Here is a 15,100-nt window from a genome sequence, read left to right as displayed (position 1 = left end):
ATCAGTATGAAGCGTTAGACACTCTGAAGAGGGAAAAAAAGTGGAAGTTGCAACTGTGTTCTGACAAAAGGGATTTCAGTTTCCATAGCCTATGAGAACAAACTTTCTGTGTGAATTTTATAAAAGGAGATGGTAATTTTCTTGAAGTGTTTTTTATGAAGGGAAGTAAGACAGGCAAGCAGGACAACTGTTAGAAGTGTGTCACATTTAATCAAGGTAATAAACTGCTTGAGTTATGGTTTCCTGGTTTGTTTTCCTACTATAAACTATGCTGCAGCTTGGAGGGGCTTCAGTTAGGTTAGTATGCTGCTGTGGCACAAGGCTACAGACTGAAAATCTGGCTAATTTATTGCCCAGAGTTAAGAATGGAGACAAGATGAGTGATGTACTCTCCAGAACATGATTCCTCAGTTTTAGAGAGAGAGGGAGAGGAATTTTAAAAGGGATTGAATTGCTTTCCTACTCTGTTATCTTAAAGCCAAAGACTTGTTTTTCAGTCGTTGATGTGAAAGACTTAATGCAGATCCTGAACCTACCCATGTATTTATGAACTGTTGTGCCTCTAGAATAAGAATGAGACTGAAAAGGAGAAGTATTTCTTACAGCTAAAGGAAAAGGTTCTCTGGAGCTTAAGAGTCCCTATAGGTGGAAAACCATGCAGGCCATTATGTCAATTTAAAAACTCATTCCAACTGAGGAATCTCTCAGAAGCCAGAATCTTCTTTCCTAGATTGCCTGTATTGTTCTGTATTGCAGATGTTAGAGCTTCTGCTTCCAATTTTAAATGATTCATCCATGAGAGAAGTAAATACATTGTGACTGAAACAATGATTAAGAAGAAAGTGTTCTCAGACTTCATTCCCAGTTCTTAATATCTTGTTTCTTGATTGTCCTTGAAGAGTCACTTAAATCTTTGCCTTGGGTTTGGGTCCATGAAATAAATCACAGAATCACAGAATATTAGGGACTGGAATGGACCTCATAATCTCATCCAGTCCAACGCCCCTGCCACAGCAGGATCACCTAGAACACATCACACAGCAATGCATCCGGGCAGGTTGTGAATAGCTCTAGAGAAGGAGACTTCACAACCCCCCTGGGCAGCCCGTTCCAGGGTTCTGTCACCCTCACAGGGAAATAATTCTTCCTTCTGTTTGCATGGAACTTCCTATGCCTCAGCTTCCACCATTGCCCTTTGGGCTGTCATTGGGTATCACCCAGCAGATCCTGGCTCCATCCTCTTGGCATTCACCCTTTACCAACATGAATGAGGTTTATAATAAACATTAATGAGGGGTTGCACTGGATGATCTTCCAAGGTTCCTTCCGGCCCCTAACATTGATTCTGTGATTCTGTGATCCATTTACTTTCAGTAGAGTTCTGCCTGAGCATTTGCGTGTGATAGATCACCTTTTTGAGTGTGGCTGGAGGTAAGGTTACATGTGGAGGATTTAGAATACAAATCTTGTAGTCAAAATTAGACATTCTTGATTGTTTAATAATGTGATTTCTATTCATGGTGCCCAGCATAGAAATATAATGCACAAGAGGAGGGAGCAATTGAAAGTTATTTGATTGCAGTCTTTAAAAAAGTTGAAGACTGTATTTAGCTGTAATCAGCTGCCCTTTGAAAACCTCTTTTCTGCTTAAAAACAGCCTTTGTACAGTCTGCATCTGCCATAATTGGTTTTCTGAAGTCTATAGTGCTGCTTCATTTGCTTTCTCTGAAGGGCAGGGAAGGGGAGTGGCAATGGGTTTTCATGGACCAGAAATAGAGTCTGCATGTGTATGTCTCTGTTACAGTTTCTTTATAAATATCTATCTATTTGAACTTTCATTCTGCTGTTTTTCCTCTCTTTTCAGCTTCTGGTTGGGATTATTCAAGCAGCTGAGCTGCCTGCATTAGACATGGGTGGTACATCTGATCCCTACGTGAAAGTTTTCCTGCTGCCTGACAAGAAGAAAAAATATGAGACAAAAGTCCACAGAAAGACCCTGAACCCTGTTTTCAATGAACAATTTACATTCAAGGTAATTTTTTCATGATAGTTTGGACTTTTTTATCTAGCCACTATGTATCTCTTGAGTGCCTACAAAGTTAGACAGCTTAGTTACTTGGTAATTGCAGCATAGTGAATTTTTTTCCATGGTGTAGAAACCTGTGATATTTAACCTGATGATGAAAATGGTGCAACATAAAGCCAGACCTCAAGAGGTGTATAAGGCACAGTTTAGTTTTAGGCACTTCTGTTACCCTGAGGTATGACAATCTGATCCATGTTCTATGTCTGGATAGAACTCACAGGAAAGTCAGAACACAGAGACACTTTTACAGAAGGCAGATAAATTTAACTAACCCAGCATTTTCTTCAGGTATATTTGGAGTCCAATTTATGAGTTCCAATATACCATTTCTTTGCCCCTCAAAAATAAATTAATCCTAGAACCAGGGAATCACAGAATTGTCAGGATTGGAAGGGACCTCAAAAATCATCGAGTTCCAATTGCCCTGCTAGGTGCAGGGACACCTCACGCCAGAGCAGGTTGCTCACAGCCACATCCAGCCTGGCCTTCAAAATCTCCAGGGATGAGGCTTCCACCACCTCCCTGGGCAAGCTGTGCCAGTGCCTCACCACCCTCATGGGGAAGAACTTCTTCCTGACATCCAATCTGAATCTACCCATTTCTAGTTTTGCTCCATTCCCCTCAGTCCTATCACTCCCTGACACCCTCAAAAGTCCCTCCCCAGCTTTTCTGTAGCCCCTTCGGATACTGGACGTCTACAATTAGGTTTCCTTGGAGCCTTCTCCTATTCTGAGTGAATAGCCCCAACTCTCACAGTCTGTCTCCAGCCCTCTGATCATCCTCATGGCCCTTCTCTGGACATGTTCCAGCACTTCCAGATCCTTCTTGTAACAGGAGCTCCAGAACTGGATGCAGTGCTCCCAGTGGGGTCTCACCAGAGTGGAGTAGAGGGGGAGAATCATCTCCCTCACCCTACTGGCCGTGCTTCTCTTGCTGCAACCCAGGCTCTGGTTGGCTCTCTGGGCTGCAAGTACACACTGCTGGCTCATGTTGAGCTGCTTCTCCACGAGCACCCCCAAGTTCTTTTCTTCAGGGCTGCTCTCAAGCCAGTCCCTACCCAGCCTCTATCGGTGCCTGGGATTGCCCCAGCCCAGATGCAGGACCTTGAAGGCTTGTTGAACTTCATGAGATTGGGTGACCAATATGTTAGATTAATCTGCTAGAGTTTGTCATAGCAATTCTTTGCTATGCTACGTTACTTACGAGAAGAAGTAATGTCTGGGGTTTAATAACACATGAAGGAAATAGACGTAGCTAAGCCTTATGCTGAAAGAATCTAAGTCATTCCAATAGTATCTATCATCATGAGTGTTAAAAAAAGAAGAGAGTCTGAAACTGTAGCCTAAACCCCAGTTAAAAACAATAAAGGAATGTTATACAGCATGTTTCATAGGGCTTCACCTAATATAGATTCCTCTGCTGTTACTTTAAGCCTTTCTTTTGATGCCCAATGTTATAATGACAGCTACAGACTGAAAACAGGAACAGTGAAAGACTCAGGCTATGTAATCATTCAATGAGAAAGCTATCCTTGGAGGCTAGAACTACTGCTGCATATATAAGCTTATTTTTTCCCTTGAAGATGTTCATAAAAATAATCTTTGGTGGGGAGTTATTTTTTACTTGATCTTTCCTAAGAGAGTATTTAAAAGGAAACAGTTAAAAATGAGGTTCCCATGCAGCTCACTAAAGAAAAGGAAAAATCAATAATGCTGACAGCTAAGATGAAGGCACAAATGATAAATCAGATCATCCACTCCTGGACTGTAAGGTCCACTTGTTTGAAGTCACATTTTTAATACTCAAATGTTATGCTTCAAAAGGAAGTTTCCTTTCCACCCAAGGCCTAATAGGGTGTTTAGGTGTATCCCAATGTGGTACTGATCATCACCTGGATACTGTGGTTAAGAGAAAAGCAACAGGGCATGCCAAGTACTGTTCTGGGGACTACAGTGAAGAAGACAAGCAACCATTTAACCAGTGTTACAACTGTAATAAACAACTTCCATGGGACCTACTGATGAGATCTCATTTACTTGGGCAGAGCCTTCCTCCTGTGATCCACTTCAGGTAGCACACAGCTTCTGATAGGATCCTTCCTCTCTCTCTCTCTCAGGCCCATTTTGTTACCTCCTTCCAGGATGGAGCTGTAATTTCCCTGCCTTCCTCTAGAAGAAGGTTTAGTAGAGATAAGACAGACTTTGTGCTGTAATTTGAGCCCTGGACATTATTCCTTCTCTTCTTTAGGTGGTTTCTTAAATTAGTCCCCTTCTCATTTCTTTGTCCTAGTAATCCATCATGCTGTTCCAGGGTGCAGGTGTTCATCAGGCTCCAGCTGTCTGAATTATATACCTGCATTGTGCTGCCAAAAGGAAACTGAGAAATCCTAGCTGCACCAGTCTGGCAGAAGAAGGTGTTCTTCTTCAGACTCAAAGTGGGAAGAGAGTTCCTGTCTAGAGGAGTCACATGCCTGTGCCAAAAAACCCACTCCTGTACATGTTCTTCTACCAAGGTCTTGCCTGCACTAAGTCAAAGGGCTGAGCAGAGCAAAAAGTGGGGAGAGGGAGCAATCCTTCACAAAAGCTGAGGACATCCTTGGTAGTCCTGAACAAAGCTGATGTCTAAGGCCAGCTTAGAGGCAATGAATAATGGACGAAGTACTGTTGTTCTTCCCCTGATCTGGTGGCCATTGGATGACAAATGGAGGCAGGAACCCTGTTGCTGTATAGCAAGGAGATTCCAGAGATTCTGCAGAGAGCAGAAAATCTCAGAAGTCCTCCCACAAGTCCTTTATTGCTGCCATGTAGAATCCCCAACGTTACAGTCTCAGGGTCCTACTTAGAGCAGAAGTCCTGGAAGCCCTTAACAGATGAAGCAGCTAACAGAAGTCCTGAGCAGATCCCTAGCAGCATCCCTCCACCCAAGCCCTAGCCAGAAGCAGCTAACTGACAGAAGCAGAAGTCCCTAGCAGCCCTAAACCCCACAAGCTGTTCCTAACCTAAGTCCCTAACCCAAGTAACTCTAGCTCAGAGTGGCTGTTACTATACTCTTTGTTATCAGTCCCATAACCAGTGAAACCCAACCACATCTATAAGCTAAAATCTTTTCCCAATGAGAGTTGCCAGTGTCTCAAGGAGGTGGCTTCTGCAGCACGTTCCAATCCCAGGGTGCCAAGGTGAGGATGTTTTTGGCACCCATAGAATGTAATTGTTTTGCTCTAGGCAGTGTGCTAAGGAATTGGTCAGCTAAGGAATCCTCCACTCTGATTGTGTCCAGCAGCTGCCTTCAGAACAGTGGCTGCAACAAAGTACTGTCAATAGATCATCTTTAAAAATGAAGCAAACCAGGTTAGACAAGACCTTTGATATCATCAAGTCCAACCTAGCACCCAACACCATCTAATCAACCAAACCATGGCACTAAGTGCCTCATCCAGTCTCTTTTTAAATGCTTTCAGGGATGGTGACTCCATCACTGCCCTGGGCAGCACATTCCAATGGCCAATCTCTCTGTCTTTGAAGAATTTCTTCCTCACATCCAGCCCAAACTTTCCCTGGTGCAGCTTGAAGTCTGTGTCCTCTCCTTCTGTCACTGTTGCCTGGGAGAAGAGACCAACCCCCACCTGGCTACAACCTCCTTTCAGGCAGTTGTAGACAGCAATGAGGTCTCCCCTGAGCCTCCTCTTCTCCAGGCTAAGCAACCCCAGCTCCCTCAGCCTCTCCTCACAGAGCTGTGCTCCAAGCCCCTCACCAGCCTTGTTGCCCTTCTCTGGACACCTTCCAGCATCTCAACATCTTTCTTAACCTGAGGGGCCCAGAACTGGACACAGTCCTCATGGTGTGACCTAAACTGTGCTGAGTACAGGGCAGAATGACTTCCCTGTTCCTGTTGGCCATGCTATTCCTGATGCAGGCTTTTGTTTCTCTTTTCATATGGACAATTAATAGAGAATTATGTACTGAAGCCCATGGAAACTGTTTATACTTGCAGAGTATATTCAGATTGACCAAGTGTTCACTGCAAGTCCAATCAATTCCTAAATCTGACCTCTCTAGACTGCCACTCAAGTGTAGCTTACCTGAACTAGGGCTACAAGAAGGATGGAGAGAAACTGTTTGCAAAGGCCTGCAGTGACAGGACAAGGAGCAATCACTTCAAACTAGAGAAGAGCAGATTTAGATTGGGTGTTAGGAACAAGTTCTTTCCTATGAGGTTGGTGGAACACTGGAACAGGCTGCCCAGGGAGGTGGTTGAGGCTCCTTCCCTGCAGGTATTGAAGGTGAGGCTGGACGAGGCCCTAAGCAGCCTGATCTAGTTGGGGATCAGTATCAGTATCACTAAGGTTGGAAGAGACCGTCCCTGCTGACTTCAGAGAGGTTGGACTGGATGACCTTTGGAGGTCCCTTCCAGCCTGGACCATTCTATGATCTTCATCTGAATATTTAAAATATGAGTCATAAACATCCTAACCTACAGCATCTGTCTGGAACACATCAGAACAGCTGGAGAATTAGTCTGACCTTGGCCTTCTGCCATCATCATTTCTAGCTATATGCTGTGACTTACAAAGCACCTTATAGTCTGTGGTGTGAAAGGTAGAGGACTTATAAAATACACCTTGGTAAGTACTAGGTAGTGGTACTGTAAGAGTACTCCTTAGTGTCTAATCAGTGTCATATACAGCAAACCAGGTCTGGCTTTAGCATCAGTCTGGGGGCTACCTGTTTGTGATTGATGACAGCTGATTTCCTGCAGGAAAGACACTGCTGCGTGCAAGTTCCTATGTCTTCAGTGCACATAATTGGCCTTCCCCTTCCAGTTTCATCACCCACAAAATGATTTGAAGCAGAATGAGAAAAACCCAGGGAGTGATGAGTGAGCTGCCACATTGTTCTATCGAGTGCCAGAGCCTGGTCTCAGCACATACTGCACCTGGTGACTGTGAAACAAATACACCTCATAATTTTTCCTGCAGTTCAATTTACCTGAGATGACAGCTGATAAACCAAAGAAATAGATTTGCATTGTAGTGGGCTGATCTTTATTGTCTCAGATAACAGACTTTTGTCATTTTCTCTGTTTTTTTGTTTTCCTTTGCAGGTGCCATACTCTGAGCTGGGAGGAAAAACTTTAGTGATGGCAGTTTACGACTTCGATCGTTTCTCCAAACATGATATCATTGGGGAATATAAGGTTGCAATGAACACAGTGGACTTTGGTCATGTCACTGAGGAGTGGAGGGATTTGCAAAGTGCAGAGAAGGAGGAGGTAAGACCAATCAGCCTTTCCTTTTTTCCCCAGGACACTTCAGCTAGTCATGCTAGCAGCACTTTTTTTGCCTAGACAGCTCCCATCTGTTATCAGCATTCCTCAGACTTACTACACCTGATGAATTTCTGATAAGCATCTTTTCCAATACTCACTGAATGGTACATTCTCCTTTGCTAATCCTGTTTTCAATCTGTTTGATACTTTATGGAACATATGAAGGAAGTTTTCACGAGTTTGACTTTTTCTTGAAGGGATGCAGTTTGGGCACATGAAATTTGCATTGGAATGATATCTGCAGTGTGCATTTAGGCTTCTCTGTGACCTTAATCATCCTCAGTATTTGCATCTTCTTGTGCATGAAGATAATGGTAGGTTTTCCTTGACATACCTTACTGCAGTACCCCAGTACTGCAGTACCCTAACACACAGCTCCAGGACAGAATTCACAGAAGAGACCTTCAAACTCAAGCACTTCCAAGCCCCTGCCATGCCCAGGGAGAAGTTCTTCCCAGCAGGAGAGATTGGCCATTGGGATGTGCTGCCCAGGGAGGTGGTGGAGTCACCATCACTGGAGGTGTTTAGGAAGAGCCTGGATGAGGCACTTGGTGCCATGGTTTAGTTGATGAGATGGTGCTGGGTGATAGGTTGGACTGAATGATCTCAAAGTTCTTTTCCAGCCTGGTTAATTCTATTCTATTCTATTCTATTCTATTCTATTCTATTCTATTCTATTCTATTCTATTCTATTCTATTCTATTCTATTCTATTCTATTCTATTCTATTCTATTCTATTCTATCTGAACTGCTATGAAATAATATCCATTAGAATTATGCATTTGAGAAGGACTTTGAACAGCATCTCACTCAAGCATTAATCACCTTTTTAATTGTCCTCTCTTGTGCCAGCATCCTGTAGTTTCATGATTTAGTAGGTACAGTGCTACCCATACACAGGACACTGGTTGGCAATGTTTGATCACTAAATTGTGAAATCCTATGATGTTCATACTGGCACATCCACCTCCTTGCTTATCATAATTATCATGCAGGCTGGGGTCAGTGTGGCTGGAGAGCTCCCAAACAGAGTGGGACCTGGGGGTGCTGATTGACAGCTGCCTAAACATGAGCCAGCAGTGTGCCCAGGTGGCCAAGAAGGCCAATGGCATCCTGGCCTGCATTAGGAATACTGTGGCCAGCAGGAGCAGGGAAGTCATTGTGCCCCTGGACTCTGCATTGGTTAGGCCACACCTTGAGTCCTGTGTCCAGTTCTGGGCCCCTCAGTTTAGAAAGGACATTGAGACACTTGAAGGTGTCCAGAGAAGGGCAACAAGGCTGGGGAGAGGCCTTGAGCACAGCCCTGTGAGGAGAGCCCTGGGGTTGTTTAGCCTGGAGAAGAGGAGGCTCAGGGGTGACCTCATTGCCCTCTACAACTACCTGAAAGGTGGTTGTAGACAGGAGGGGGTTGGTCTCTTCTCCCAGGCAACCAGCACCAGAACAAGGGGACACAGTCTCAAGCTGTGCCAGGGGAGGTTTAGACTCGAGGTGAGGAGAAAGTTCTTCACCGAGCGAGTCATTCGTCATTGGAATGTGCTGCCCAGGGAGGTGGTGGAGTCACCGTCCCTGGAGGTGTTCAAGAGGAGATTGGACGTGGCACTTGGTGCCATGGTCTAGTCGTGAGGTCTGTGGAGACAGGTTGGACTCGATGATCCTCGAGGTCTCTTCCAACCTTGGTTATACTGTGATACTGTGATAATGCCATTTTGTACTCAGTTTTACATTCTTTTTCCTCTTGATTGCTACATAGCTGCCACTCATAATAGACAGAGTGCACATCGTGCTTCAGTTCTCTGGTGTCAGAAGAACCTGAATTTGAATTCCTTGTCTAATTTAGCCAGTAAGCTGCTTTGGATTTAAACCTTAGTTTCCTTAATTAAAGGGGGAAATCTCTGGATGAAATATTTTCTTTATATGAGTGACAGAAACCTGAATATTGGATTTAGACTACAAGTGGTAAAAAGTTCAGCAGATGCTGAGCTTTGCAGCCTTCCCAGATTTTCAAAAATGGTTGATTTCAGTCTTGCCTTTTTGTGTGTTTGAGTGCCTGTATTTTCAGATGTCTGTCTTCTGCTGCTTACTGATTTGAAAGTCACTGTTGCATTGAGACTATTCTGCATGGCACATCTCTCTTGGGCTCTCTGATTGCTTGTGGCACTAACATCCATGATACACAGGGCATTGTGCTTCCACTCTTAGTGATAAAGATGAAAATGAAAAAGAGCAGGAAAAGGAAGCTTGCAGTTCAAGGGCCCTGTAGCTTCAAAGCTGCAGCATACCAGAAAGCTAGAAGTATCAAATCAGAGTGCATTAATCCTTCCAAACTTAATAAAGTATCAAACTGGACTTCTGTTGCACCATTGTGTGTGGTAGCAAATTGCTCCATGCACTGCGTTAGGTTAGGAACTGGCTGGAGGGCCAAGCCCAGAGAGTGGTGGTGAATGGTATCACATCCAGCTGGCAGCCAGTCACCAGTGGTGTGCCCCAGGGATCAGTGCTGGGCCCTGTGCTCTTCAACATCTTTATTGATGATCTGGATGAAGGCATTGAGTCCATCATCAGTAAAATTGCAGATGACACCAAGCTGGGGGCAGGAGTTGATCTGCTGGAGGGTAGAGAGGCTCTGCAGAGGGACCTCAATAGGCTGGACAGATGGGCAGAGTCCAAGGGCATGAGATTGAACACATCCAAGTGCCAGGTTCTACACATTGGCCACAGCAACCCCATGCAGTGCTACAGGCTGGGGTCAGAGTGGCTGAGAGCAGCCAGGCAGAGAGGGACCTGGGGGTACTGATCGATGGTAGACTGAACATGAGCCTGCAGTGTGCCCAGGCAGCCAAGAGGGCCAAGAACATCCTGGCCTGCATCAAGAACAGTGTGGCCAGCAGGAGCAGGGAGGTCATTGTGCCCCTGTACACTGCACTGATTAGGCCACACCTTGAGTCCTGTGTCCAGTTCTGGGCCCCTCAGTTTCGGAAGGAGGTTGACTTGCTGGAACAAGTCCAGAGAAGGGCAACGAAGTTGGTGAAGGGTCTGGAGCACAGCCCTGTGAGGAGAGGCTCAGGAAGCTGGGGTTGCTTAGCCTGGAGACTCAGGGGAGACCTTCTTGCTCTCTACAACTACCTGAAGGGAGGTTGTAGACAGGCAGAGGTTGGTCTCTTCTCCCAGGCAACCAGTACCAGAACAAGAGGACACAGTCTCAAGCTGTGCTAGGGGAGGTTTAGGCTGGAGGTTAGGAGGAAGTTTTACACAGAGAGTGATTGCCCATTGGAATGGGCTGCCTGGGGAGGTGATGGAGTCACCATCACTGGTGGTGTTCAGAAGGAGACTTGATAAGGTGCTTGGTGCCATGGTTTAGTTGATTAGGTGGTGTTGGATGATAGGTTGGACATGATGATCTTGAAGGTCTCTTCCAACCTGGTTTATTCTATTCTATTCTATTCTATTCTATTCTATTCTATTCTATTCTATTCTATTCTATTCTATTCTATTCTATTGCAAAACTGGTAAAAGAAGCCAAATACTACACAAATAGGAACTGAACCTTCACCTTTTTAGGTGATAACATAGGCAATGATACCCATAAGCAGCTGACAGATAACATGGCATAGATTAGTGTGGCTTTTATCTGTCTTCTGGCAGAGAGCTTCTGGAGTTTTGAGTTTTCTACCTCACATTCACAATGAAACCTGACTCAGCTCCTTGATTATTTCATAAAGTTGGTATCCTGCTAGGTATAAACTGATACTACTGAAAGCTACTTCCAAATATGCATTCTGACTCCTAATATGATTATGATTCAGATCAGGACAAGGGGCAATGTGTGGAAGTTAGGGCATAGGAAGTTCCATGGAAACATGAGAAAGAATTTTTTGCCCTGTGGGGGTGACAGAACACTGGAACAGGCTGCCCAGAGAGGTTGTGGAGTCTCCCTTTCTGGAGATATTCAAGACCTATCTGGATGTGTTCCTGTGTGATGTGTTCTAGGTGATCCTTCTCTGTCAGGGGGGTTGGACTGGATGAGCTTTTCAGGTCCCTTCCAGCCCCTAACATTCTGTGATTCTGTAAGGTAGCTTTTTTAAAAGTCCCCAGCTCTCAAAGTATTTGGGTACTAGAAGAATATTAGAAGAGCATTGGATGGTTTGCACTAGGGACAAAACCTAGGCTGTAACTTATTTATTCTTTCAGAGCCCAGCTGAACTGACAGGTGTGTTTTCACAAGTGTTTGGCATTTGCCTGTGCAACTACATTTGCATGAGAGTCAGGTTAACTAGCAGAAACTCATGTGCCTCATTTCTTAGAACCTGAGTCCTCATTTTTCTTCAGATTTCAGGTACTATGTATATAGGATGTTTAGGCATTGGAAGGGACCTCCAGAGATCATTAAGTCCCACCCCCCTGCCAGAGCAAGACCATAGAATCTAGCTCAGGACACACAGGAATGCATCCAGATGGGTCTTGAAAGTCTCAGTAGAAGGTGACTCCACAAACCCTCTTGGGAGCCTGCTCCAGTGCTCTGTGACCCTCACAGTGCAAGAAGTTCCTCCTCATGTTGAGGTGGAACCTCCTGTGCTGTAGTTTACAGTCATTACCCCTTGTCCTATCTCAGGGCACAAGGCTGTCCCCTCCCTCTTGACACACAGCCCTGAGATATTGATAGACATTGATCAGATCCCTTCTTAGCCTTCTCTTCCCCAGACTAAAGAGCCCCAGGGCTCTCAGTCTCTCTTCACAGGGGAGATGCTCAAGACCCCTAATCATCCTCGTGGCTCTCCATTGGCCTCTGTCCAGCAGGTCTCAGTCTCTCTTGAACTGGGGAGCCGAAACTGGACACAGAATTGCAGATGTGGTATCAGCAAGGCATAGTAGAGAGGGAGAAGAACCTCCCCAGCCCTGCTGGCCACACTTTTCTCCAAGGTCTTTCTCCTCGGAGCTGCTTCCCAGCAGAGCAGGCTCTACCCTCTCCTGTCTCCTGCTGTTATTCCTGTCCAGGTGCAGGACCCTGCATTCGTCCTTATTGACCTTCATGAGGTTTGCCTGCACCCAGCTCTCAGCCTGTCCAGCTCTGGTTGGATGGCAACACAGCCTGATAGGTGTCAGCCACCCCCAGTTTTGTATCATCAGGAACTTGCTGAGGGTACTCTCAATCCCTTCAACCAGGTCATTGATAAAGATACTGAACAAAACTGGAGCCAGTTATTGAACAAAACTGATTGAACAAAACAGTTATTGAACAAAACTGATCCCTGGGGAACTCCACTGGCCACAGGCCTCCAAGGTGACTCTGGGACTGATGATGACCCTCTGAATTCTGTTGTTGAGTTTGCAATGCACCTCATGGACCAACCTTCTGTGCCACATTTCTTCAGCTTTTCTATGAGGATATTCTGGGAGAGAGTATCAAAAGCCTTACTGAAGTCATGGTAGATGACATCCACTGCTCTTACCTCATTTATCCATTTGGTCATGGTTTCATAGAAGGCTATCAGATTAGTCAGGAAGGATCACCCCTTGGTAAACCCATGTTGGCTACTCCTGATAACCCTCTTGTCTGCCATGTGGTTAGAGATGACCTCCAGGATGAGCTTCTCCATGAGGGGTGGAGGTGAAGCTGACTGATCTGTAGTAGCCTTGTAACTGATGTAGGTAACTGATCAGATGTAGATCAGAGGAGAGTATTGCATCCAAAAGGACTTCATTTATTTTTGATCTCATATGAAACCTTTACTTCTGTCATGTAGGTTAAAGAATTGCTTAGCACAGTTTAGGAACAAAACCAAAACCAAACAAAACCACAAAACTTCTGCAAGAACCAAGAGAGTTACATCTGGCAGTGGTTTGGGAACTGCATTTCCCTGGAAATGTCATTCATATTTCCATATTTGACTGCTGCCAAGTACCTCACCATCTTCAATATTCTGGCCTCTGCTCCACAGCAAAGATGCCATACAAATTCTAGTACATTTTAGGAGATGGCAAGTAGGGGACAAAAATGTGGGAGAGGTCCTGTCACCACAAACCTGTTAAGAGCTGACACAGAATCACAGAATTGTCAGGGTTGGGAGGGACCTCAAGGATCATCCAGTTCCAAACACTCTGCTACGGGCAGGGACACCTCGCACTACAGCAGGTGGCTCAGAGCCACATCCAGCCTGGTCTTAAAAATCTCCAGGGATGAGCCTTTCACCACCTCCCTGGGTAACTTCTTCCAGTCTCTCACCACCCTCATGGGGAAGAACTTCTTCCTAACATCCAATCTGAACCTACCCATGTCTAGTTTTGCTCCATTCCCCCAGTTCTAGCACTCCCTGACACCCTAAAAGGTTCCTCCCCAGCTGTCTTGTAGCACCCTTAAGACACTGGAAAGCCACAAGAAGGTCTCCTGGGAGCCTTTTCTTCTCCAGACTGAACAGCCCCAATTCTCTGAGTCTGTCTCCATAGCAGAGGAGCTCCAGCCCTCTGCTGATCCTCATGGCCTTTCTCTGGACCCATTCCAGACATTTCATAATTTACAGCAGACACAGCTGCAGCCAGGCAGTACCATGTCTTCAGAATTAGTAAATACAGCACTGCACACACAACAGCTAACAGGATTTAGCTGTGCCAGATGTGTAGCAACAGACACATGCTCGTCTTTTGGTGGCGATCATGAACATGATACGGCAGTCTGTTTTTCCTAATTGTAAGAAAACAGGATAAAAAAAACCAATTAAAACCTTAGCAACTGGATTTCATCCCAAAATGTAGGCCAAATGTAATTCTATTACCACCAAAAAACACTTTTTTTTTTGTGGGCTGTGGTGCACATTGTAATTGGCTAATGAATTTGTCCTTGAAAAGCACATCTGTTTCTGGTCTGTGCTGTTTGAGGTATGACTTGTTTGATTTCTTTTATGCCCCTCATCTTACCACTTGGGTAAGTTGGTCAGTTCTTAACAAGCTAGCACTATCTAGAACCCATAATGTGCTTGCAATTGGTATCAGACACTAAACTGGCTGTTGAGGTCTTTTCCAACCTTATTGATTCTATGATTCTATGAATTATGAGCCCTAAACAGAATGTATACCAAAGCAAATCAGTAGCAGTTGTCACCAGTCACTTTGAAAGAGCCATCTAGGTGGCATCGGTCAGAGCATAAAGATCTTATTCTCTTCTTATTCTATGTCAAATTCAGTTGATGCACATCACAGAATGTACAATTTAATTAATACAACAGTCATGGAGGGCAAAATCGTTTTATAGAATCCTAGAATGGCTTAGGTTGGAAGGGACCTTAGACATCATCTACTCCAACTTCCCCACCATGGGCAGGGACACCTCTCAACCAGGCTTGGCTGCTCAAGGCCTCATCCAGCCTGGCCTTGAACAGCTCCAGGGAGGAGGCATCAACAGCCTTCCTGGGCAACCTATTCCAGAGTCTCACCACCCTTGTTCTGAAGAACTTCTTCCTAAGATCCAGTCTAAACCCACTCTCCCCTAGGTTGAAACTATTCCCCCTTATCCTATTACTTGACAGCCTTATGAAAAGTCCTTATTCAGCCTTCCTGTAAGATCCCTTCAGGTATTGGAAGGCAGCTCTAAGGTCTCCATGGAGTCTTCTCTTCTCCAGTCTGAACAACCAGAGCTCCCTCAGCCTATCCTCACAGTAGAGGTGTTCCAGCCCTTTGGTCATCTCTGTGGCCCTCCTC

General features: G+C 45.1%; 1 protein-coding gene across 2 annotated transcripts in view; it reads left to right on the top strand.

Moving 5' to 3' along the window:
* The window catches only part of LOC104296364 (synaptotagmin-1), a 524,009-nt gene that overhangs the window by 401,661 nt on the left and 107,248 nt on the right, over positions 1 to 15,100 (top strand). For both annotated transcript variants that reach the window (XM_054173953.1, XM_054173952.1), the window contains exons 7-8: positions 1,865 to 2,032; positions 7,187 to 7,354. In XM_054173953.1, the coding sequence (XP_054029928.1) occupies positions 1,865 to 2,032; positions 7,187 to 7,354 (336 nt within the window). The remainder of the gene's footprint in view (positions 1 to 1,864; positions 2,033 to 7,186; positions 7,355 to 15,100) is intronic.

This window comes from Dryobates pubescens, chromosome 27, assembly GCF_014839835.1.
Source record: "Dryobates pubescens isolate bDryPub1 chromosome 27, bDryPub1.pri, whole genome shotgun sequence".
Lineage (NCBI taxonomy): Eukaryota > Metazoa > Chordata > Aves > Piciformes > Picidae > Dryobates > Dryobates pubescens.
This window is presented reverse-complemented; position numbering and strand designations above follow the sequence as displayed.